The following is a 25,565-nucleotide window of genomic DNA, read 5'->3' on the forward strand; positions in this document are numbered from 1 at the left end:
TTTAGCTTGGAGGAGAGGATATATAGATTGGTGTCGCCGCAATGCCAGTCTAAACCACAGCTGTTGTCTAAGAGCAAATACAACAAAAGACTTCACAAGAACCCAAACTAGTTTAGCAGTGAAGAAACAAGTTCATGCTTTTTGAGGGAGGTTATCTTCCTGCAGTCTAACTATTGTACAGAGAAGGAAGAGAGGGGAAAACAGGTCTAGTAAAATACTATGTATATCGAGCCACACTGCTCCCAGTATATTACCATGAGTTTTTGTAACAAAAATCTTGAAACCTTTTTTTCTCCAAGTTCTCTACCAAGAAAAATACAAAACATTATAAGGCGGTAAGTAACTATTTTTTTATTTTTTTTATTTATATATTTCTTCTTTTGAGAAGCTGTTACAGTGCAGTTGATCCTCGAGGCAGCCGGGTCAGGCTTCACTGCTGCTTGCACTCAGCTGGGGGGGCTGCATCCTTCTGTAAGAAACAGGATGGTGGGTGTTAAGATGAAGGCCGCTCCATACGGACTCATTCAAACGGCACGTACGCAGTCACGCCACTCCACCACTCAAGCAGCTACAAACTCAAACTTCTCACCTCAGCTATTTTTAAATGCAACAGAAATGACAAGGATGTGATGACTGACACATTCACATTAGACAGACAGCAGTATGAAAATACTTTTTGTTAAACAGTATTGATGCAAATAAACATCAGGCCAGGGATTCTTTAGGGTGCTGGTGAGACCATTTGAAAGTGACATGACTTTCAGAGGATCGAGTGCACTCCCGTGGGAAGCTCCAGCAGCAGGTTAGCTTAGCAGTAGGCTGGCTCTGCTAAGCTAACATTTTTTTCTAATTATCATATGCAACTTGTGACCTTTAAGTGCTTCATATAAATCTTTCCCCATATGTCTTTGTATCAGCATGAGGCAAAATAGTGACAAACCTTAGATGGCCATTTCAAGTTTTTCTTCTGGAGTGTAAGTGTAAGAGCACTCATGATGAAAGCTAAGCTGACCACAGGTGTGAGGGAGATAAAGTGCTTAAATGGATAAAATAAAGCCCGATGTGGATGGCTTGGAGTTTTATAGTGCCCTGAGCGAGCTGTAGGTATTGCAAGTTTCTTTTACACAGCTAGGAGGTTCCTGTCATTTTTACTTTACTGCAGTCGTGACTGGGAAACTTCAGGGGGCTGTGCGCTCATGTCTGAGTAAGGACCACTTCCCCACCCACCAGCCTCTACTGCACAAAAACCATCAGCTGCCAGCATCCCCAACATGCCAGCCTAACATGCTAGTTTCAGCAATATTACGGTTCCTGCTTTAACGCACATTAGTTGGCATCTACCAGGAGCATGTCAATCTTATGCAACTCTTAAAGCACCCTCAGACATCTTTCAGCACTCGCATGTTACTAAGCACTTCAGAAATCAGTGTGAAGGGTTTCCAACATCATAGAATACACTTTGATTCTCTTATTGTCAGCTGTGCCAAAGGATTAAAGGATTATTCTGTTCCATTTATCAGCACATTCATCCAGTAAACACATTTCTACTCGTCTACTTGATGCATTCTGAGCAACCAGGAATGACAGGTAAAGGTAATTCCTCATGAGATAAACAGTTTGCTCATTTTTCTGAGACTTAAATGTTGCCGTTTGAGAACGCCGAAATGTATCTTGGTGCCTTAGGAAATGACAACTTTCAGATCTCTCTGAAACATTAACGACATGATAGATCTCATTTTAAGACGAGCTGGTGGATCTTCTTGATGGGGTGTGTCAACAGAACAATCTGCTGTCCTCAGTTTGACTTATGGTGAGGAAAGAAACTCGCTCAGTAATCTTCAACAAATGCAGACAAATACTGGAGTTTCGAGGCCTCCATCACTGTGTGAGATAATCTCATAATGAGTCCTGTGGAGGACAAAATAATAATGATTGTTCACTAAAACAAAAAAAGAAATCAGACATTTCTGTGTAACTTGTTGATTAGAGGCTGATATACCAACATCCAACCAGCTAACTGCCAGAGATTCAGTGACTGAAAATTTAGCTTCAGAATCTCCGCTGGTTAATTAAATTAACAATGGCTGGGGTATTTTTTTTTTTTTAAACCAGCAAAGTTGAATAATGGGACTCCGTATCCACAGTACAAACTTGGGAGAGACCCAAACATCTGCCATAGGAGCCCATTTTCCATTAGCCCTTTCAAAATAACAAATGTCGACACTTTAAACATAAACTCAAGGACTTCAGATCAAATCAATTAGCTGCCAAATAAATGAAACACTGGGGCAACTTAAGGTTTAAAACCACAGAGGATCATTAAGCCCCCGGCACACTCAGGGTGGGACATCCTTGGACATTACACACTTGCAGAGGTGATGATGGCACGCTGCAGCTGTTCAAGGCTGCTCTTCATGGCCTGATGCCACACACATTACTACAGAGTGAGGTCGTTGCTGCCACCGTTCAACACATGTGGCTTTAATGAGCGACTCAAAGTACACATTCAAAAAACGAATGCCCTGTCTGTAACCAACACCACTGCTGCAGCATCTGAGCTTCTTTCTCCATATACTACCAGAACTCCAGTTTCTAATGGATCGTAACAGGCCCTTTAGAATTAAAAGCACTTTTGGGGACATTTGAGAGCCATTTAACCAGACATTAAGACATCACAGCAGCCCTGTATTGGGGGCATGTAGATGAACAGAGGTCATGAAGGAAAACAAAGGACGTTCATGGACGAACAGACCAATGACATTTAAATGGGAACTCACACATAAACAAAAAGGACATTTTTGCCAAACAAATCATCACCCTGATGAACTAGCCTGTGTTTGTGCATGGGAAGAGTTCAACATGGTGGGGACAAAACAAAGAAGGTTGGGCTCGCTTCAACATACAGAAATGATACAGGTGCAAATGCAGAGCTCTAATATGGGTTAAACTTCATGAAAGAAAAAATAAAAAAGCCAAACCAGTGAGTTAGTAAGTCAGGATAGTGTTAACACAGCAGCCGAGGAAGGGTGGAGAGAGACAAAGATGGAAAAGCCATAACCCAAAATCAAAAGGTGTGGGGGTGGAGGGTGGTGGGGGTGTGATGGTGGAAAAGCTGACAATTAATGAGCTGTACCTACCAGGATAGGGTTATTTTTCTACAGTCACCACTTAAACCTAGTGAGGAAAAATTTAAAGAGTAGCTGACAAAATATGCCAAAGTGACAGGTGATGAAGACACATCAATGAATAGGAGGAAAAAAAAAGAAAAAGCCAAACTCGCAGAATACAGAATGTCAGATGTTTTAGTTGAGCAAAGCAGCAGCAGAGCTCATGCTTGTTTACATGCTGTGGTGTCAAACTCAGCTTCTTCAGTTTGGCCTGAGACTAGTAACTTTGAATTACACCAAATGAGTCAACACGCAAGGTCATGCAGGTAACCCCTCAAAAACCCAACCGTACAAATATGACTACCTACAAAAGGACACTTTGAGTCCATTGATCACAGACGTTCATGCATCTTGCTGCCGTTTCCAGTGCTTTTGTTTACTCAGTTTTTTCCAGCTGCATTACCTTCATCAAGAAGGATGCAGAGAATCTCAGTGAACAAAGAGCCCCGCAGGAGACAACCTGTTATTTTGTGTCTCGGGGGGACTAGGCCAAATCTCATCAGATTTGCACTTCATTTGGTGTGTGCATGCCCACTTCTATTCAAATGGTTAAAGATGGGCACAGAATTTCTGGCCCATTAAAAGCTGCTGACCATGACGGGTGGTTCAAGCAATGTTAAACTGATAAATACTGTATAATGTTGTCTTTACATTCCATGCATTTTCAAGTTTATTTCTAATGCAGTGAATGTTTGCTGACAGGTGATGAAGGACCCCTGGCTCTCAGTCACAATACTTTACAAAGTGGTCTGGCTCATTGAGTAACCTGCTGAGTAACCATAATGTAGTAAAGATACATAGTAGTAATTGGACTGTCACAATAAACACAGCTGGTGTGTTCAGGTTACAGTAAATTTGGAATCCTGGGACGTAGGCAGCCTCGGCAGCTCTGGGTGAGGGGGGAGAAAAGCACCTACTTTAACTTGATTGATGACTTTAATATTGCAGTCATTTGTGACTTAAATTAATGTTTTATATCCAGTCTAAGGTTTAGACCAGGGGTCGGCAACCTTTCTGATGGCGAGTGCCATTTAAAAATTCCTCAGAAGTCAGTGTGCCATATGATTGCATTAAGAATAAATTTAATAACACTCTATGAAGTTACACAATAAAAACAAAAAAAGACACTTTTTATCCATAACAGCAAATGAACTGTACAACAGAAAATACAAACGCTATTTATGGTCTCCTCACAACAACAAGAAAAATAAACTGGGCCAATTTGGCATGTTTGTTAATACAGAGACATGTTAATGTGATCTCTGGTCTCCCACTCAGACACACAGGTCTCCGGGTGTCCAGCGGACAGCTACCTGAGGACACTCATGTGAGAGAAAATCTGCTCACACAGATATGTAGAGCCAAATACTGTCAATAAGGCCTCTGCAATGTTCTGAAGACAGTCAAGCTTGTCAGGTAGTGATGTCCAGCAGGTGAACATGCAGCTCCATGAACACTCACAGCTGTGGATTCCAGCTGCTTCGATGTTGCATTAACTGGCATTACCTCAGCCAGTTAATGCGAGACAAATCCAGCTGCTCATTAAAGATTTCTGGTTTGTTCAGAAAAGAAAACATTGGTCCAAACGCCTGAAAGTCCCAAAAATGCATTGTGTCTCGAGTCTACGGATGTATCCGTGTATCTCCGTGGTGCTGATGCTGTGCTGAGCGGACAGCTCCTGAAGCTTTTGAAGTGTCGGAATGTGGAAAGCTAACAACGTCCCTCTAAGTTATTTTTAGACAAATACAAGTTGAATCTGGTAGTTGGGGTTGTTAGCTAAGATACCGTCATTAAGAAGCGACACAACTAATGTGTCTATGCGAGCTAATTTGCGATGTGCCCCGCTGGCCCAGCCATTTATTTTTTGATGCACCTTCTCAGATTAATTCACTGCGTGTCGTGCTCAGGGCTGGACTGGGACACAAAATCGTTTTAATTAGAGACCGGCCCACCAGGTATTAAAGCCATAAAGCCTTTGAATGAAAACAAATGCTGCTGTGACAGTGATGTACAGTCTTGTTGGTATATGTATGATTTCTATACATTTTACATCAGATAAACACTTTGGTTGTAAGCTTCAGATAATTATTTAATAACAGCGAGACATTTTAAATGAGAATAAGAAAGTATTTCTTTGTGCCCCCCTTTCCCTGTTAATGCCCTACCTGCCCCCTGGCAAAACTTTCCTAGATCCGCCCCTGCACAGTTACCAGCTGTCAGCTACTTAGAAAAGGATCCTGGTGTTATTTGTCTCTCAGAAACAGCTCATAACTTCAACTCATTCATGAGAGAGAATGAGAGAAGAAGCAGCTGAAGTGTAACGACAGAATAAATCCAGCTTTGTGTCTTTTTCATTGTAGCTGAAGTCCGGGACAAACTGCGTCTCTTCTCAGCTCAACACGAAACGCGTAATAATTTCTCTGAATGCAGGACGATTCTGTCTTTTTACGGGACGGTTGGCAACTCTACTAACTAACCTTATGAATAAAACAAAGTTCACTATCAGTAACATCACAGCACCCACCCAGCTGTATAGAAACTCCATCATGCTAGCTAGCATGCAGTACGAGTTATTGTAACTGACTGTAAAAAGTCAGCACAACAAAAATAAACTGCACCTAAACTTGGTTTATATCTGACCCAGATAGACTGCAGGTCATAATTTCAGTTCACCTGACACTCAGACCGGCGGCCGCCTCGGGTCTCTCCTCCTCCTGCCTCTCCTTCCCTCATCCACCTGCTGGCCTCCACCAAAAATCTGGCCAGTCCAGCTATGGTCGTGCCATCAGTAAACCCTTCGCGTGCCGTGCCTAGGGTTGCCGACCCCTGGTTTAGACTAAGATTGACGTGGTTTCCAGATGAATTTGTTCATTAGGTGATGAAGTAAAGATAAATGAATGAAGATAAATTGCTTACTGGCAGATAGATTTTGATACGTTTCTGGGCAGTTACCATAAAATGAGGTAAAATCGTGTCCAAATGTGGCAGAAAGCCTATTGGCTAAAATTCTGTACAAACTTGAAGGACTTTTTTTTCCTTGTGTCCTTTTGTTTCTGGCATACTGTATCTGTGTTACTTTAGCTTTAACAACAACAACATGCAGCATTCAAATTTCAACAACTTGTAAAAGTCAAGCGGAAAATGGAGCGCTGAAAAGACAAAATATCAACTGGATGCATTTTCTGTCTTAACCAGAGAACCAAACCAAGGTCACAACAGAACAGAAGCTGAAGCAAATTAAAGCTGGTGTAAAATGAGATGCATTTGTTGACAGTATGTATTCTGTATGTTGAAATCAGCTGTTCTCCACCTGCAGCTCAGGATCCTCAGGTGACAGAAAATTATGCAGAAAGATTCTGAACGCAGTGACTCGTGAAGCTATCCATCGCCTTAAGTAAGAAAATCCTGAGCCATCAAAGTTGAGAACTGCTGAGTAAGGTCTTTTCTCACAGCACCAGAGATCTTTACAGACATGTTCTCTCACCTTGGGATCATAGTCGGGGTCGTTCTCCTCGTCAGCCTCCTCTTCACCTTCCTGAACACACAGCACAGGGCAACTTCAGTCTACAACTTCCAAAATGTAAGCTTTAGTGGCCTGTGGTAGTTTTTTGGTGGTTTTACCTCATCATCTGCCTCCTCTCCCTCTTCATCATACTGTAAAAGAAAAACATTTGTTAAGAGCCAGGATCATGCCAAATTAAAATGCTTATCTAAGTTGAATTAATTCTTACAACTCAATCACTTTGTAACCCCACCCAAGATATCAAATGCCCACACTCACATCATCGTCATCATCCTCTATGGCCTCTCCTGTGAAATACAGCACCGCTCGGGGTACGATACGTTCGCGGATGAAGTGGCCAATTTCAAAGTCAGCAGCCAGAATGGCTTCCGAATCCTCATCCTGAAATCAGACAGTTTATTCATGCATTTCCTGAACAAAGTGAGAAAGCAACCAGAGCTGCCCCTGATTCAGCATTTCTATACAAATGGCATCTGAAGTGCGTTTCCTCCTTGGAGGGAAGAATGGGTACAAAACTGATTACAAATCCTCTGGCCTGTCAGGCACTAAGGTTTGCCTTTAAGATGTGCCAAGATGCAGTTAGTGTGTGATAAAATTTGAATTTTGTCAAAATCAAAAGTTGAGAAAACAGTTTGTTGCCAAACTGTAGTGGCTTTGCTTCTAGTATTACTCAATATTAAGATTCACAGACCAGCCCCTCTGGCAACCTTGACTGTAGTTACTTATCTGGGTCACCAAATCATGTTTTTAAGTCACTACATGATGTTTGAGGTTAATGGAAGTGTGCGTCTCATATAAAGAAGTTCAAGTTAATATCAAAAGACATCCCAGGTGAAATGGTGTGTAAAAGCACCAACTTACCAACTCGCCATTTTCTGGGACTGCAAAGAAAGCACAGATCAAAATGAAACAATGCAAACAAACTCAGACTGGAGCAAACTCTGTATAGCAACGGTCAACTTCTCTGCCATGTCACTCTTACCCTCTGGTGGGGTGAAGAAGTTGAAAAAGGAGTCGTTGGGGACCGTTTTGGTGACCGTCCTGACCGTGCCACGGCCCTTGTGCTTTTGTTTCTTTTTGATTGTTTTCAATGTGACGTTCTTGCCCTTTGTCCATTCAATCGTGCAGCTGTTGTCAAAAACAAGGAGCAATGGAAACAAGGTCAGGAGGCAGCATTTGAAGTGTCAAATCTAAAAAACATCTGGGATGTACGAATTATCCAGTAAGGACTTTCAATTATCCTCTGCCTCTCTGGTTGGAGAGCAATACTGGTGGCCACCAGTGCTCACCCACAACCTCCAAGTTAATACGAGTTTGGTATACATTTGATTTATAAATTGTGACCTTGAGGTCACAGAGTTCAGACTCATCTCAGATATTTGGTCGGTGCACCTATGGTATGACTTTCAAAGTCCTATGTCAGTTCACAAGCTGCCACGTTGCCCACTCAACAGCACCACTCCATCAGCCTGTAACAGCTGAGGTGCAAAACTGAAGAAATGATAAGCTCTTTGGCAGCATTTCATTATGTGCATCAAAAGTTGCTTAGAAAACAAAAACCTGAAAAGAAAAAAAAGAATCGCCGACACTCACCCTGTGCAGCTCATGATCTCTGGCCCATCGAAGGAGAAGGGGTCGTTCTCATCGGGCTCTGACCTCATCTTGTAGGTTTTTGTCAACACTGTGTTTGTGAAGAAGTCGTTTGGCTCAAACTGGAACTCTAATGTGAAGCTCTGGTGAACACAAGAGGCTGATGAGCAAACAGTCAGACTGGTTTTAGCCATTTAAAGTATGAGAAGCACACTTACCATTGGCTGTCCTGGATCTGAGAATTTTACTTTAATGTCTTGTAAATGCTTAAGGATGGGTTCATCATGTTCCTGAGGGGAGGGAAGAAGTGGTTTAGAAGCAAACACAGAAAACCACACGAGCCAGCCTATACAGCTATTGGCCAGGAGGTGGAAGCAAACCCTGATTATTGAATTAGAGAAGTAGTCGCTGTCTGTGACCCATTTTCTGTGTGCGTAAACATACCTGCAGCATGTCACTGAGCAGATCCACATTTTTGAAAACCGTTAACCAGAATTCAGGAATGCCTTTGGGGTCTTCTTTTTCCTCATCCTTCTTCTCTTCCTCCAACTTGGCCTTCTCCTTCATCTCATCCTGGTTAAAAGAGGTTTTCTTTTAAGTATTTGTATGTGTGTTTGGTGAATAAACAAACCAAAACATTTTATGCCCCGTCCACATATACAACCACACAGCACTGAACAGTAATGACCAAAAGGGGATGTTAAAAAAAAAAAAAAAAAAAAACCTAGCTTCACATGCAGCACCATAGTACAGATTTAATCCACTCTGAAAAGCAGTTGTCTGAAATCAGTGATGGTTGGATGCTGTGCTGTCACTTTGGGAAGACAATTTGGTCCACGTATGAAATGTGAAAGCAGAAAAATGCAGAAAGCCAAGTATTTGTACAGTAAGCATGCAGGTGTATTTGTCATTTGTCCCTGCTTACGTACCGTCAGCTCTTCCTCTTCATCCGCTTTCCATTCACATTCCTCATCTGTGGGCTCATAAGCTGCTTTCACTATGTCACTTCTCTGTGAGGAAACGAGAGAACCATCTGAATTACATATTTACACATGCATTTATTTTATACTGCAAGTTATACCACAGCAAATCAGTTCTTACAAAATAAACAAATCCTGCATTCTGTGAGTTGTATGAGAACAAGCGATCTCTGGATTCAAATGGCAAAGTAGTCATTTCAAACAGTGTTACTTTACAGGAAAAGGTGCCTTTAACACTGCATTAGTGACATCAGAAACACCCAGAACAGCAGCTTGAAAGCAGTCCTCACTGCAAAGGTGAAGGATCGTGCTAGGGCTGCCCAATTAATCGAATTTTAATCACGATTACGATCTGGGCTTTTAACGATCATTAAAAATGACTGAGCCGATTATTAGCCCCTCCCTCATTTATCCGCGACACCTTAAAGGCCGGTCCGTGAAAATATTGTCGGGCATAAACCGTCCGTGGCGCAAAAAAGGTTGGAGACCGCTGATTAAGAGGACCCGAGGGAAGCTCGGAAAGCTAAGCAGAAGTTATTTGGAGAGTGACTGCCGTTGGTTGAAAAGAGAGTTTAAAAAAAAAAAAACTTCAGTGGTGTTGCACACTATTTTATATTATTTTTTTAAAGTCATTGTTAACCCTTTAAAGCCGGTCAGAGCAGCACGCTCAGTTTTGTGTAACTATTTTTAAATCCCTGTAGAACCTGAACCGTGTAAGCTAGCGCAATAATTTGTTTTGCATATGAAACCGGAGGAGTTGTACTTACATCTGATGCCATCAGCTTGTCCTCGGTCACGGTTTCGTTCCACATATAGCTTTGCATAAAAAGCTCTTGCAGGAACAAAAACATAATATTCCAGAAACAGGCTTTGCCGTTCCTATCAGCTGTTCGTAACACTTCCCACAGTGAAATGATGCACTTGCTGTTTTCTTTGCAAATTTGCATCATAGGATTGTTTTTTGTTTTTCCTGCAGTATATAAAAATTGCTGTATCTCCAAAATAAAACTATGAAGACACTCAAAATAAATTTCCTGTTGTTGTAAACTATTTTTTGCAACTTTATTGTATTTAAAGTTTTGAGGGATAAACCTCTTAAATTTCTCCAAGTAGAAATATATGTAAACAAAACAAAAGCGATTTTCAATTTTTTTAGTTTATTGCACTTTTTTGCAATTTATGTAATTACTATGGACTTAATGCATACATATTATTAAAATATGGGCTATAACAGTTGTATTGATGTATAGCAACTTGAAATGCTCCCACAAATGGCACTACAGCATGTAAAAAAAATAAATAAAAATAATATAAGCTCTGGTGGACTTGGTTCTATAGTAGGTCTTAAAGGGTTAAATAAATATCGTCAAATAATCGTGATCTCAATTTCAGTGAAAATAATCGTGATTATCATTTTTGCCATAATCGAGCAGCCCTAGATCGTGCACTTATGTTACACGCAGTACAACAGTGTGATCCAAATCCATAAAGGGGCTTTTTACAACCTCTTCTTTCATCACCTTCTGATGCAACACAAAGCAAACCTTTCAACACAAGTCAGCTTAAAGCATTTACTTGACTATCAGTTAACATTTAAGAGGAACTATTTTTATAGTTGAGAAAACAACTCATTTCATTTCCCAGAAAAATTCTGGTCCCAGATTATCAAAGGTTTGCAGCATATCTGAGAAAAGCTGCTTTCTTGGCTCCACCACAGATGGAAGAATGATGAAAGAGCTATGGTTACTATAGATACACTGACACACATGGAGTGTGCTCAAACAGCAGACCAGAGCCATACGTTTTCTATGCAAGCTCCAAGTTCCCTGAGCTGCTTCTAAATCCTGATGTAGCTTCACAGATTCAAGAAAGTGTGCACTCGAGACAAATGATGCTCAAGGAGAAAGCGTCAAACACATCAGTATCAATGCAGGTCTAAACCTACTCATGTCCAGTTACAACGTGAGAGCTGCAAGTCTTGTTCAAATCGAGCGCTTTGGCCCTCAGGAAGCGCTCAGCAGATTCTTGTATTTAATCAATGTTTAGGTAAATGTATATGCAACCTGTAGGCTTATGAGAGTTTCTTCTGAAGAGCAGAATTTGTGATTCAACCGTTCTTCAAAAAAACAAAAATAAATAAATACATTCTAAAAAGAGTTTTTAAATTGTCATTTATGTCCTAAGTCTCTGTAAAGGAAAGAGCCATACAAAATTAGGCTTCTGGTCTTACTGTGAGTGACTAAAGAGTGGCTGCATCACACTGGAACACATAATACGCAGTAAGTTTTACTTTGTGGTGACAAACCATGACTTCTTTACAAAGTATACACAAGACCAAAAACATACTTTGTCGAAGAGGGGCTGGTAGAGGGCAGCATACTTTCTTTCCAGCTCATGTACTTCCTCGTAGAACTTCGCTTCAATGTGGGCACATTTGACCTGCAGGTTCTTGAGAGCATTGACACGTCTCTTTACGACCTTTGGTAAACTGAGGGAGGACACATGAACAGAAGACATGAGGACAATCCTGGTTATTGAAAAGTAATATTTAAACTCCAAATAAAAAATGTAAGTATAAATATATATATACTTGATTGTCATTCGTTTTCTAGCCCTTACAAAAAAAATTTAAGTCACAGGGGGGAAAAAGTGATTGAGGCAAAGAGCGGCCCCCTCTTCAGAAGTTAATCTGCAGAGAGCTTTAGAGAATGGCAACAAAGTGCAGACATACTCTCCCCAGAGGATCCATAGTGAGTCAGGATGGCCTTCCAAGAAAACATTTTAAAAACAGTAAAAAAAACTATGCTGAGAACTGCTTTTATTCAGATTTGCTTCATTTAACACCAGCGTCGGTTTCTTTTGCAGATTTACTTGGTGGACACTTGGGGAACTTGTGGCCTGGGTCTTGCTGTAGATGAGAGAGGGGTTCCTCCTCATGTCTTACAAGGTCACTTCCATGTTTGCTTTTAATGACAGACAGTTTATATTTTTAAAACGCAAACTGAAATGAATATGAAACCATTTCATCACATCCATGCTTCTCATTTCCAACTCATCGCAGACTTATTTTGTAGGATGCTACCGATTCCATTCAGCTAGCTTTCAATATAGTGCATTTATCTGATGGTGGAATAAATTCTCCTGTAATGCAAATCTGCTCTTTCTGCTTGTTCTTTCACATCAGACCCCATGTTTCTGCTTTTGAAGGTGCACATCTCTGCAGTCCCATTTGGACACCCTGCAACTTTAACATCCTAATTACATCTTTAGAATCTGTTGAATGATCAGTTAACCAGACTCAGAAGTGCAGAGAGACTGCACCCAGTCAAGTTTCTCTGCAGTGTGGTAAATTAGAGATGCCTGCACTAGTCTGGCAGGGGAATGCGTGTTTGAGTCCCAAGTGCTGGGATGCAACCGGTGAGTTTGGTGGTGACTGCCAAACACTTGACATGTTGATTAAAGAGCTGCTTGCTGATGGTTTTGCTGAAGAGAGGAGCAGTGGGTGGCTCAGCCCTGTAGCCAAGATGCACAGCGACGCTCACAACCTAGCATCTCAGAAGCCCCAACCACTGACTGAACTGTCGCCGTTTCAGCAAGCATCCTTCAGTGTGGTTTTTGTTAAAAGTATCTCCTCCACTTGGATTGTTTTCGTTTTAACTATGACTCACGTCAGCTGCGATTACATTTCCTGGACTCAGGCAACAAATTGATCCATGTTAACTCAAGTGACTACACAAAATAAAGTCTTTGTGCAGCTATTCGCCCACTAAAGCAGCCCTCATTATTTACAACTGATGCCAGTACTATGCCCTGAAATGCGGTGCCCCACTGTCCTTTTTCCACAACATCATTGTATGCATTTATTTTAAAGGCTCTCTGGTATGCTGTTTTATGAAGGACACCAGGTGCTCACAGCCACTTACACTGAGAAAGCAGAGCTAGACTTTGGATTTTGCATTTTAAAACGAACAGACAATTTTGTCTTGTTTGAACTTCTGTTTAATGTTTCACTGCCTACAGTCTGGAAGTGGTCTGTAAGACATTAAATGGGTTTTCCTATTACCATACATCTCACCTTTATGTGCCTCAGCATACCCAATTTAAAACCAGCTGTCCTTACAAAGTGATGTTTGAAACTCAACATGCGTTCTTCCTTCATCGCATCCGAGACGATAATAGCTGACCTCGCCAGGGGCTGAGGCTTCCCACTTCAATGTAAGAAGCCCACCTGCTTCACACTGAAACCCGGTTGTATTTCTTGAGCCATGTAGTGTCACACCGGTAGATGCTCATCAACTCATGACTCGCTGGTTTTGACTGCACCGTTGGTGTTGACCTCAACTTCAAAGTCATTTGCATTTCTACTCAACAAGGTGTCGTCACCATTTCAGATACTCATCAGTATGCTGAAGCATGTAGATTGTAGGTGGATGTTTTTGATTGTCTATTTGCAAGGAAGTGATTGCTGTAACTGATGGAAAGCCCACAGCAACAGTTGCCAACAGCCAGACTTTAAAAAAAAAAAAAAAAAAAAAAAAAAAAAAGCAGGATCTACTGAACAAAATTTAGTGAATACCACTCTTGCATAAAAACCTTAATATAAAAACAAAAACAAAGTCTGTACATTATTCTCAATTCAGAGCTGCCTGTGTGCTGCTCAGGCAAGACAAATGAGCCATCCCTCACCTCTCCATGTACCCTGATGGTGAGCCATTCAAACCATCCAGCCTCTCCTGCAGCGCAGCCAGGATCTGTGGATTCTGCATCATCTGGACAGTCAGCTGACGAGCTGAAGAGAAACATACAGTGAAAAGAAATCTATGAGCAGAACTTGAGCATCATCTCAGAACTGATGTTGAGCGGGATTCACTTAAAACTACACTCAAATATACTGATTTATAATTGAAACCCAAATCAGGAGCTGCACAATAACAATTTCACGATTGTTTTTGTAACCATTCCATCACTGCTCGGTGGAGTGCTCTTAAGTACTTTGCTTGTTGTATGCTTTAAAGTGTGGAAACAGAGGTTGATGTCTGGTTATGTGCATTACGAATGTTGCATATACATATATGCTCAGCAGTCAAAGAGTGCTCTTTGTGCAGCCAGACAGGTGACAGATGGTACAACCCAAGTGTCCGACACATTGCTCACACCTATCAAAGCTCAGTCAGATTGCTGCTGGCAGGTGAGAAGATTAAAAAGACTGGAAGTCACTTTTCTCTGCTGGCACATCCTGGACATTTTCCTTGTGTTACAAGCCAAAAATCAGCGAGCTGTCTGGGATGCTGCACCGAGTCAAATAAATAAGCTTCTCTGAATTTAGACAAAATCAGCTCCTTAAGCAGATGCTTTAATGTAGAATTCTGTAGTAGACCAAAAACACAAGAAGGGGGCTGTTATGAAGTGACAAAACAAATGTTGCTCCCCTTGTGACAAGGGGTCACCACAGCAGGCAGTGCCACATGTTTTTATTTGGTATAGTTTAACCCTGGATAACCTTTCTGAAGAAACCTGAAAGTGGATTTGTGTCTCTGACTGAAACTGAACCACTGAGCTGTGTGTAAACCACCACATTAGATTGTTTTAGAAAAGCATCACTACACCTTTACAAACTGATCCCCCTGTAGTCTTCAACTGTTACATTTGAGGTTTTAAAGCTATACACACTTAAACCGGGTCACTGAGGGGGATTTGAATTATGTTAAAACCCATTTGCAGCACTGTCAGAATTAAGTTAACTAGCAGCTGTAGCACATTCCTCAAGTTATGTAAATGCAGGGGCAGGTTGAGCAACTATAACTGCCCATGTTGTTAAACTGACACCAAAAAAAACAAAAAACAAAACCTCAAGTCAAAGTCTATCGGCTCAGCTTACTGGAACGACTGTAGGTAGGGCTGCTCGATATAACGATATATATCGGATGACGATATAAAAACATCTATCGTTTCATTTTACGCTATCGTTTGTTTCGTGGTGTTGCAAAATAAACTGTTTACGGTAATGTTTTTTCATGGTTCTGATGTCCCTGTAGTGCCTATATTCATTTCTTAAAGTTCTCTCTTTCTCTTATATTTAATATAACCACACTACGGACGGACAAGCGCCTGTTTTTATGCATCGTCGATGCAACAACGACGGTAACACCATCGCGTGTCCGCTTGTTTATTTTCCACATAAACCTTTCACAATAAAGCTCAAGATCCTGTTGAGACTTTTCAAAATAAACTGAATCACGTGAAAGATGCAGAATGTTTACGGATGAGAAGTAAAAAAGAGCCGCCAGGTGCTAAAAAATAAACCTTAGACTCAAACGTTAGAACAGGCTTCTCCCCGCAGCACGCCGTGTAATAAATACTCAAAGAAAACGGCGTCGTTACAACTCATGTCTAAAAATGTATAGTTTCATGCATCGCCTAAAACACTCGACTCCAGCTACGCGCAGCTGGAAACACTTCACGCAAGTCGAGCTGCCCGAGATTCACAGAATTTACAGAAAATGTTACATTTTTGTGATTTATATCGTTATCGGACGACAGATGTTTTATATCGGGAGATGAGATTTTGGTCATATCGCACAACTGTAGTAGTAACTGAATTTCAACCAAGGTGCCGCTACTACACAACCAGCAATAAAAACTTGTTTTTAATCATTACCAAATCTACCAACCACAGGAACTGCTCTATAGTGCATCCACACACTACAGAAACTGTACTACACCACAGTACCTGTGCAACTGAAGCTACAGCATTACTGAAACCCTACAATAAAGCAGAGGAGTATCTGCAGGGCGTGGGGTGCTTCATGTAATTAATAGATTTACATTCATCTCAAACATCAGTTAAAAATCTCAAATGTTCAGAGCTTGTGATTCCCAAGTTACAGGTGTTCCACAACAGCCCTCATGTGTGAAATCTCAAAAGATTTCTTAATGAGGGTCTACACTGCATGTTAACGCCAGCAGGCTGCAACCATGTATTACTCATGCATTTATAATCCTCCCCCAGCTTCTAGGTCTTGTGTACAGACTTCCTTAAAGTGTGGCCGCTGTGACAGATCAGACGTAGGCAGCCAGAATCAGTCTTCTTTCAAGTCTGGCTTTTAAAACACTGCTCAAACTAGCTATAAAAAGATAGGCCCAAGCAGCAATCTATATCTAGCCACAATAAGCCAGGAGTAGGCCAATATGTGAGGAGTCGTCAGAACCATTGAGGATCAAAGAATACATAAACAGCATCGAGATCCCAAAATAAAACGGATCAGTGCTCCCAGCTCTCAACTGTTAAGTCTATTATGCTGTATTCAAGTTTATGTGCCACTTTGTTCACCCACTGATACTGAGTGTTTGAATTGCCATCTTCTCAATGTTATCAGTTGGCTATTGATATTCCTTTGGCACTGGCTAAATAGCTTTTTTTGAGGGGGGGCACATGTGACCCCACATTCCCCCACTTCTACATTTCACCTAAACCACAGAATATGCGCAATTCAACTCTAGACTGTAAGTATACTGAGACTGCCTTACCTTTGCTGTTTTCATCTTCTCCCGTCTCCTCCTCTTCCACTTCCTCAACATCCTCCATATCTGCTGGGTCCATCTCAGCCTGATCTTTGCTGCTCAAGGAGAGAGGGGAAGGACAGAGGGTGGAAATGTTAGCCAAAACAAAGCAGTACTTATGAAGGAACATTTAAGATTGGCCAAACACTCCTGCCATCTTTTGGCTGATCACTGACCACTATGCCAGCAATGAAGAGCCAACTGCCATGCTGACACACCTTGCCCAAGATCATCCTGATACTGAGTGAGGGCCAGCAGTGATGCGGTGCAGCTCGAAAAATTCACTAGTAAACAAAACTGGAGTCTGCCTTTACCCATGATGCTGCTCAAAGCAGTGAAACATGATGCCCAACTTCAAGATGCAGCACTATCACAGTTCAATACCGAACATAACACAGCTTCACTAGCCCGTCTCATCCTTCCATCAGGCTGCAGACTATTGTGAAAAATCAATGCCCAAGAGTGGAAGAATTTAAGAGTCAAAGAGACAGCTTCCATCCGATTGGGCCATTGTTACAGAGCCATACATGTTTTAAAGGTGGCCTGTAAAACACTCATTTAAAGGGGGAAAAAAAGTAACCCTAGGTGTTGGAGAGGTGTGTGGAGGAGCTCCTACTGCACTGCACCCTTAGATTTAACCTGAGGGGCACTTTCTGAATCTGAAAACTCAGTACCAGAAACTGCAGTTCCTCCAATGACCACATGAAGCTGGCTCCAAAAACAACTACTGTAGGCTTCATGTTAAAAAGTCCCATTTCATATCATAATGAGTGTGCAACTATAAATCACTGCCTCTTTTGCAACAACGACACAGGAATTTTAGAATAAAAGGCTGGGGTGTGGATGCTTTGACAGGTGTCCCACCTGCAGCAAACCCTTTGTCAGGCTTTACCGCAACTAATCTGGACCTCTCCATGGTTCTGCTTTTGGTATATTCAAGGTTTACCTTATAAGCACAAAAAATGTCACTTTCAACTTAGAAAAGAAAAAAAAAACAAAAAAAAAAACGAGTTGACAGAGAGGCCCAATGTTTAATTTTAGTTATCAACACCACATAATGTACTTACTTGTCGATGTCTGCCATATTAACCGAGTCTCAAGTGATGCTAGAAAGAAAGAACAGAACCAGTTAGCTTAGAAATCCTGGATTACATGTTATTGTTACCAGAGGGGTGCACTACACAGGCTTTTTGCAAAATTGTTCAGCCTAAAGGCAAAGCTGCATCTATCCTAACCAGGTTAGGAGATGGCAACTTATTAACACAACCTGCTCAAAATGACTAGTTTCAGTTTAAAAACTGGCTCTAAGAGCCAGAGTAAATCATTTAATGACAATAGAAATTTCATACGCACAAAGGTGTAGTGCAATTTGTATAAGTACCAGAGGGCACCGAAGACACATGCATGAGGTTACGCATGATTGAGCTAGAGCACACTTTATGTTATACAACTTCTGTTCTCACAGTGGAAAGTTCAGGAGTAATGACCACAACCAAAATGCGGCTCTTATCAGTAGTTCATCCGTCTGTTGAGCCTCATCTCTACCTTTACACATCTTTTTCTAGTAAGCAGTTAAAGGGTGAATACCACCACTCTGAACAATTTTATGTAATATACTTAAAAACAAAAAGCCTGGCATGTCCACTAATATTAAGAACTTGCAGAAAGGAAAGGTATCTGCGGGGGCATTGAGGATATTAATGTGCATTCATGTTTTTAATTAGTACACTAAGATTTCTGTTGAACACCGTTTACAACCAACTTCTAAGCTAATATAAAGATACTGGTTTAAATTTAACAGTCCTTCATTGTGTTGTTAAACAGCTACTGGAATGTTACTGAGCACCTCCACAGTAAAAAAAATAAATAGAAAAATTTCTGCAATAAGCGCCCCACAATGTTGTTAGAGAACGCTAATAATAAACCACAAAAACTCGAGTTACTTCATATCAAGTCCCTTTCCCTTCTTATTACCACAAAACTAAAATGATATAGTTTTTATTGTATAATTTTAAAAATGTAAAACTGCAGCCTCACCATTTTGATGCAAATGAAACTAAACTGGCTGTATAAGTAATGCTACTCCTGAAAATAGTGCACACACAGCACTACCCTCCACTCCAGAGGAAATGCATGAAAAATGCATATAAAAGGAACCCTAGGCTGCAGTCAACACAGCACTGACAGCATCTCACGAAAGATCAAAGCAGAGCCTTATGAGGCATTCACACACTGATTAAAAACAAAAGACTGAAAATGACTTTAGTGCATATGAATGTCATCTTTCCCTCATTAGTCCTTTGCCGATCAGTACAGCAGTCTGTTTAGCACTGTGGCTACTATTACCTGCTATGATCGATATTCAAATAAACTTTACTAATCTCTAATAACACGCCCATCCCCAAATAATTAAGTAAATAAATAATTAACTTCTTTTTCCAAAGAATTTTTATTAAACACTCAGGATTTGTCTAAATCCATCACATGCTTATTTTAAGAGTCCCATCCCAGTCTACATGGGATCAACCCTGGCTGTTAGTCAGTCACCCCCTTGCCACTCAGCCAAGGCCACCTTCCCCTGAGAGACTGATTAGGGTGGCGGGTCCTTGATGCAATTCAGTTGCCTCTCCCTACAGACATATTCCAACTCCACCAGCTGGGAGTTTAGCTGCTTGACAGCAGTCCCTTTTCTACTCCTGTAGCCTGGTACAGTTTGGTTTAGCACTACAGGAACCAGTTCTCCACCAGCTCTAGGATGCGACTTGCATGCAATTGCTGCTAAAACCCATAAAGGATGGACCCAAGACTCACTGAAGAGGCAGCTGAGTGCCATGGAGGAACACATGAGCCAAAGTATTTTTTTCCCCATTAAGAAAAAAAAAAACAATTATTCAATTTTTTAAAAGTCTAATGGACTTTGACTACCACTACTTTATCATGACAATGTTACAAGACACATTTTATATGAATCATCACTGACCTAGCAACACATGAATGACACGACGGCATTTCAGCAGAGTGCAGATGATGGTAAAAAGGTCCATAATCCTTTTCCTGACTGCCATGTTCTTGCTGCTGTCCCAACTCATTAACTACATTCAACTGTCATCCCAGGGGCAAATCTGTCCCTTGTTAGCCTGTAACACTAGCAGCTGCAGGGCTTCAAGAACTAAAGCCCAGGAGCTTATAATCTATTACACTTAACTTTTGACAAATTAGAATCGAAACCAAAAATCTATGTAGGTCTTTCAACAGAGCAAGAAAATTATTTCAACAAAGCAGCATATCATAACTGTTTATCTCAGGTGGGCTATATTCAGCCGATACGCCAAGATTATTCAGCTGCAGAGCTGATGTGACACTTTTAGTTTGGAAAAGTCACATGACAGATCAATGTGTTTCTTCCCTCTTGCAGAGGATAACTGATTTAGGGAGAAGCCTGCCTTGTTGGCTGGTTTGTGACTTTAATTACATCCCATTTCTCAAATGAAACCTGCAGTCTGCCACTTTTGGAATAGCAAGAAACGTTTTTAGGCTTTCACTTTTTAAGTTTACACTGACAAATGAATAAATCTGAAAGTGTCTAGGAATAATAAAAGCACATGTGCTTTGTTACTCTAGGATGACACCCACCATCCCTACCACCTCTCTATTTCTCCAAATTATTGATAAGTACTGGAGGAAGCTCTTAGGACAAAAAAAGAAAAGAAAAAAAACTTCCACTGTGCAGAATGAGATGACAGTGTTTTTAGTTGGGGTAGTTGACTTATAATGCACGAAACAAAGACTTGGGTATATTACGCACAGGATAATACCAGCCTGGAGCATTTTCTATCAAATTGCCGAGGCCAACCTGTGTCAATATCAACAGCATGCCTCATTGTTTAAGTCCCTAAAATACCTCAACTTGTTTTTTCATTGTGAAAAGTGATAACAACATCAGCGCTTCCAGAGCTATATGTGGCGATTCATTTGAACAAAAAAGATTTAAGCTGCTCCCACTTTGTATGGTGTGTAATTGCCATTAAAAATGAAAAAAAAGACAACTTAAACCCACCTACGTCTTCCCTAGAGAAGACTAATTGCAACACGGAGCAGCTAATTGATTACATTCTCCTAAAAACATCAAACTGGCCCAAAGACAGACCCTTACTCAAGATAGCCATTTCTTCTATCCCTGCCCAGCGACCACGTGTTGCATGCTGAAGTCATGTCGACCCATTCATGACTAACAAAAAGCCCCGGGTGGATGCCTGCCTGCTGAAACCACATTTCGGCTTCATTTGGCAGCCAACCTGTTGAAACGTTTACTCATTTTACCCACATAAAACAAGCCGGACTCCGGCTAGTGTACAGACCAACTTTAGCCGGCCTGCCTCAGTCTAGTATCAAAGAGCTCTTGTGTGTGCGCTGCTAGTTAAAGCTAGCTTGCGTGCTGCTAGCTCGATGCGCACTACTCGGGGAGAGCAAGTGGGAGGAACAGCTTCGACAGACACGGTGCTGTAACTAGAAAATATGGGCCAGTTAGGAAGTGGTGTCAACGCTCCAGCACCACGTTTTAACCAGCTTCCCCTTATGTAATAGAACCGACTATCCAATTCAACCAAACGCCGCGTGCCGTTATCAGTAAAGCTCAGTCTCGTGAACAGTCCCCCGTCCCCCTCCATCTCCACCCACCCATCCTCCACAAAAATAAAAATAAGGTCAAGTCCAAAATTACAAGAAAGGAGACACGTGTCAACAAATGTCGAAAAACGCCGACAAGTGCCGGACTTAGCCAGCGTTTTGTCCTCTCTGCGAATGCAATGACTGGTCAAACAGTCCGGTGGAAGCGGACGAACATAAACGCTGTTTTATTGTTTTTTTTTCCCAAATCGCGTGTAACGTTAACACACATCATGGTGGAGCCAGTCTCAATGGCTGCTGCCACTGTCTGACTTGACTAGCATTAGCAAAAGCAGCGCTGTCACCCTCTTGCCACCGTTCGCTCATACAGTGGGACTGAAATTCAACTTCGGGGACGACGACCAAGTTTGGGGCGTTAGCGCCGAAGCCATTCCCAACTCCCGTCTCTTACCTTCGCTGTCTAGCCGGAGGCTGGTTTGGTTAGCGGCGCTACGCAGTGAAGCGGTCTCGGGGAAGAAAGAGACTCCGCTCCGATGGCGGTAAAAGGGAGAGAGATCCCGCCGCCTGCGCTCATATACATCCGACGTCATCACGTAAACCGGCAATCACCGAGGCAACGCTGTGCATGGGAGGGGCGGCGGTGAGGTTGCCCCTAGGGGGGGAAAGCAGAGGATGAGGAAACATCGTTCCAGTCCTCCTTATAGTCTTCTAATCATCTGGTTGCTGCTCTTCATCACCTCATTCATTCATTATCGTCACAACTCTCTCTTAATCAGCGTCTTAAACTTCTTCACCATGTCATTTCCAGTCATTATCTTATACCACGATTGTCATGATCGCAGCTACCAGCTCCATTGCCTTCATCGTGCAAGCAGTCGTCTTCATCATCACTGCCTGGGGAACTGATTACACTCATCATCAAATCAAAATTTATTTATATAGCACATATTAAAAACAACAGTGTTGACCATAGTGCTTCACTGTCAATAAAAACATGAGACAGTTAAAACAAACAATAGAAGAGGACAACAAACAATAGGTAACAACGCAACAAGCTAAAACAGCCAACTAGACAGAATCAAAAGCCAAAGTAAAAAAATAAGTTTTAAGACGTAATTTAAAAGACTGGATAGACTCGGCAGTGCGAATATGAACGGGGAGGTTATTCTAGAGTCTGGGTGCCACGGACGTCATGGACGTTGTGACGCTCGTCCTTTTGCCATAATCTTCATTCTCAGTTTCCCCAGCAAGATTCGTGCTCCCCCTGTTATTAGCATCAAAATCACCATGTCTTCACCAGCATCCTCAGCCACTTTGACTACAACAAACCACACTTTGGGACCTTTTGTTGGCGGTATCTATTTTAGTCATAAAAACTCTCAGACTTCAATGCTAATGTGTGTTTCAGCTGTTCTAGCTATGTTTTAGCTTTTCTGTGAAGCACTTTGTGGTTTTTATCTTGAAAGGTGTTATGCAAATAAAATGTTACTTACTTTTTACTTTACTTACATGGTGACCCAACAACGTACTCACACTTTATGGTGGTTTGCTTAAAAATGAACTGTGTGTACACCGCTGTTACACTGAACAATAGCACACCCAAAAAAGTTTTTTTTATAGATTGAGGACTTAAAATCTGAGATAGGTAATGGTTAGCAATGGTTAGCACTCTTGCCTGGCAGCAAGTAGGTGCTGGGTTCAAATCCACCATCTGGCCAGGGCCTTCCTGTGTGGAGTTTGCATGTTCCCCTTTGTCTGTGTGAGTTCTCCCTCTGGGTGCTCTGGTTCCTCCCACAGTCTAAAGGCATGCAGTTAGTGGGGTTAGGTCCAGTGGTGATTCTGTCCATCAATGTCCCACCATATAAGCGAAAATTTATCAGGTGGTTTTTGAGGGAAAGTGTATGCCGCCGGTTAAAAAAAAATAGCCTACACACATTTGAGTGATGACATATCTCAAAACAGAGACAGCCGGATAGAAAACCTCTTCCTAGTGACCCGGAATGAAGCCAGAAGCAAAGACTGGAAGGATTTCACTGTGATTCATCCATCAGGCAGCACCGGACTCAGTGTTACTAACACCAGGCACACTGCTTGGCTTCTACCCTCCTCTGAGCAATACCTGGCACCAGCCCAGAGGTCGGATCTCTCTCATTCCACACTTTCCCAGAAGACAAAGCCTTCCCACATGTGTCTTTGATGGCACAAAACTCAAAAGTGAATATTTCCCTGAGTCATGCCAGCCAGAAGCACAGGAACAGAAAGCAGATAAAAACAGTGAGAGGAATTGTTTTCCAGCTTTCACATTATAGGTCCACGTGAGAGCTGCCAGGTAAACCCCACTTTGAAACACGTGTATTTTTATTGTCAAAACCTACCAAAAGCCTTTTCCCCCCAAGGACACCTATATCCATTTCTGTTATATTAATTCATTTTTATTTCTAGTGTTACTTTTTTCTTGCAAGTTTTGTGCTTTGCTTGTGTTTTCTGTTTCTTCTCTCTTTTCAGTGACTTCCTTCATCTTTTGAAAAGTCACTTACATTATGCATCTTCTGCGCTTTTCCTTCCTGGCTCTGTGTCTGTCCCTGTGTCTCTGTTTTTGTCTTCTTGTGTGTCCTTCTATTTTTCTGCCCTGCCGACTGCTTTCCCCCCAGTTTGTTGTCTTGTGTTTCTGAGTTACTGCTGAAGACTTTTCTTTTTCCTGTTTTGTGCAGTGTCTTAAGTTACTAGTTTTATACAAACAGTTCACACCAGGGGCCTTAAAGTTGCTCTCTGAATGGAATGTAATCACCATTAATGTTAGCAATTACTTCTGCCAGAGAGGTTGTGTTTTTGGTAGTGTTTGTGTGCATGTGTTTCATTCTGTCTGCAAATGTGGGATTTCAAAAAGTTCTAAATTAATTCTGGTAAACTTTGTAGAGTGGGGTGATGTTAAAACTCCATTAAAATTTGCTTTACATCCACCAAGGCCTTCAAGGGCAGCGTAACTATTCATTGGTCAAAAATTGACAAAAAACCTTAAACTTAGAAACTATGAGTGTTTGACTTCTTATCTCTCCTTCAAGGTCAGCAGATTAATCCGAAGGTCAAAATGATTCTATACAAATTAGATGTAAAGCTATTTAATTCTTACTCCCATAGTTTGTAATTACAACATATAGGCATAAGGCATATAGGGAATATAGTGGGAATTTAAATATCACATTACTTTGGACCTCTTACCTCTACTTCAAGGTCAAATAAAGTCAAACTTTCATGAAATGCCTTTTATTTTTAAAACATTAGACATGATTTACATCCAAATATCATGTCACCTTTGACCTCTGACCTCACTTTTACATTTCTGGCTTCCTGTCATGTTGATCCCAAAATGTGTCATATCTTTAAAGAGAACCTTGACTAGAGAATGAGCTGCTTAGAAATATACTGTAGTATCATTTTATGGGTAAGGGTTAACCCTAACCCTAGGGACAGTTATTCATGTCCAGTTATTTACAAATCAATATTAAGTTCCTACTCCTACATAATGTTTATATACGAAATATTCTACTATTGCCTTAAAAGTAAATAAAGCCGAGCGAGTGAGCTTTGAGCTTTGATGTCAAAAAAATGGTCATCATTAAAAACTGTAGTCAACCAACCAACAGGGGCTGACCCGCTGGCTACCCATGATGTCTTATTCCATTGCACTGTTAGCAGCATTTCTATAAACAATAATTACATTTCATTATATTTTTATTCATCCATTTTATGTTGTACAGGAATGATTATTCACTAACATTTGAATATATCACCACATGCTCTTTTAGCTGGAGTGTGGATATGGGACTCCAGACTGCAAATCTGCTCCAACAAATGGGAGCTTCGCCTGCTGCAAAGAAACTGCCCTGTTCTTGTCATCGTTTTTCACACCACTGACTGTTATCTGGTGACATATCCACCAGTCAATAAGACCCAAACCATTTTTTAGCATTTTTTTCCCAGTCAGTAGGAATATAGTATTGTGAAAAAGCCAGCCATCATTTCTTCATATCCTGCTTCCAATGAGACTTTATTTTTATGTCATTAGCAGCCTGATGCAAAAACACATAATTTGTTCCCATTTCTTCAGTTAAATCTTTT

The 25,565-nt window shown here is 41.2% G+C and overlaps 1 protein-coding gene across 2 annotated transcripts; it reads right to left on the minus strand.

Moving 5' to 3' along the window:
* Positions 1-328: 328 nt before the first annotated feature.
* On the minus strand, positions 329-22,032 carry nap1l1 (nucleosome assembly protein 1-like 1). Of its 2 annotated transcripts, XM_026147772.2 has the most exons (16): positions 21,898-22,032; positions 17,888-17,926; positions 16,788-16,876; positions 13,947-14,049; positions 11,607-11,748; positions 9,210-9,290; positions 8,725-8,853; positions 8,499-8,570; positions 8,284-8,423; positions 7,673-7,818; positions 7,552-7,571; positions 6,949-7,071; positions 6,789-6,821; positions 6,652-6,702; positions 3,138-3,174; positions 329-469 (listed from the first exon to the last, which is right to left on the minus strand). In XM_026147772.2, exons 2-15 carry the CDS (start codon positions 17,902-17,904, stop codon positions 3,169-3,171), a joined length of 1,152 nt encoding a protein of 383 aa, XP_026003557.1. In that variant the 5' UTR covers positions 17,905-17,926; positions 21,898-22,032; the 3' UTR covers positions 329-469; positions 3,138-3,168. The 2 variants fall into 2 exon arrangements, with proteins under 2 accessions (XP_026003557.1, XP_026003556.1); XM_026147771.2 differs by lacking the exon at positions 3,138-3,174.
* Positions 22,033-25,565: the final 3,533 nt, after the last annotated feature.

Source organism: Astatotilapia calliptera, chromosome 17, assembly GCF_964374335.1.
Source record: "Astatotilapia calliptera chromosome 17, fAstCal68.1, whole genome shotgun sequence".
NCBI lineage: Eukaryota > Metazoa > Chordata > Actinopteri > Cichliformes > Cichlidae > Astatotilapia > Astatotilapia calliptera.

Bases quoted from the DNA above. Each gene is read 5' to 3' on its own strand.
- nap1l1 (XM_026147771.2), bottom strand. The intron at 11,749-13,946 runs GTGAGGGATGGC...GTCCTCCCTCAG, and splicing joins CCATCAGGGTACATGGAGAG to TTTACCAAAGGTCGTAAAGA. The intron at 8,854-9,209 runs GTACGTAAGCAG...TCTTTTAACCAG, and splicing joins ATGAAGAGGAAGAGCTGACG to GATGAGATGAAGGAGAAGGC.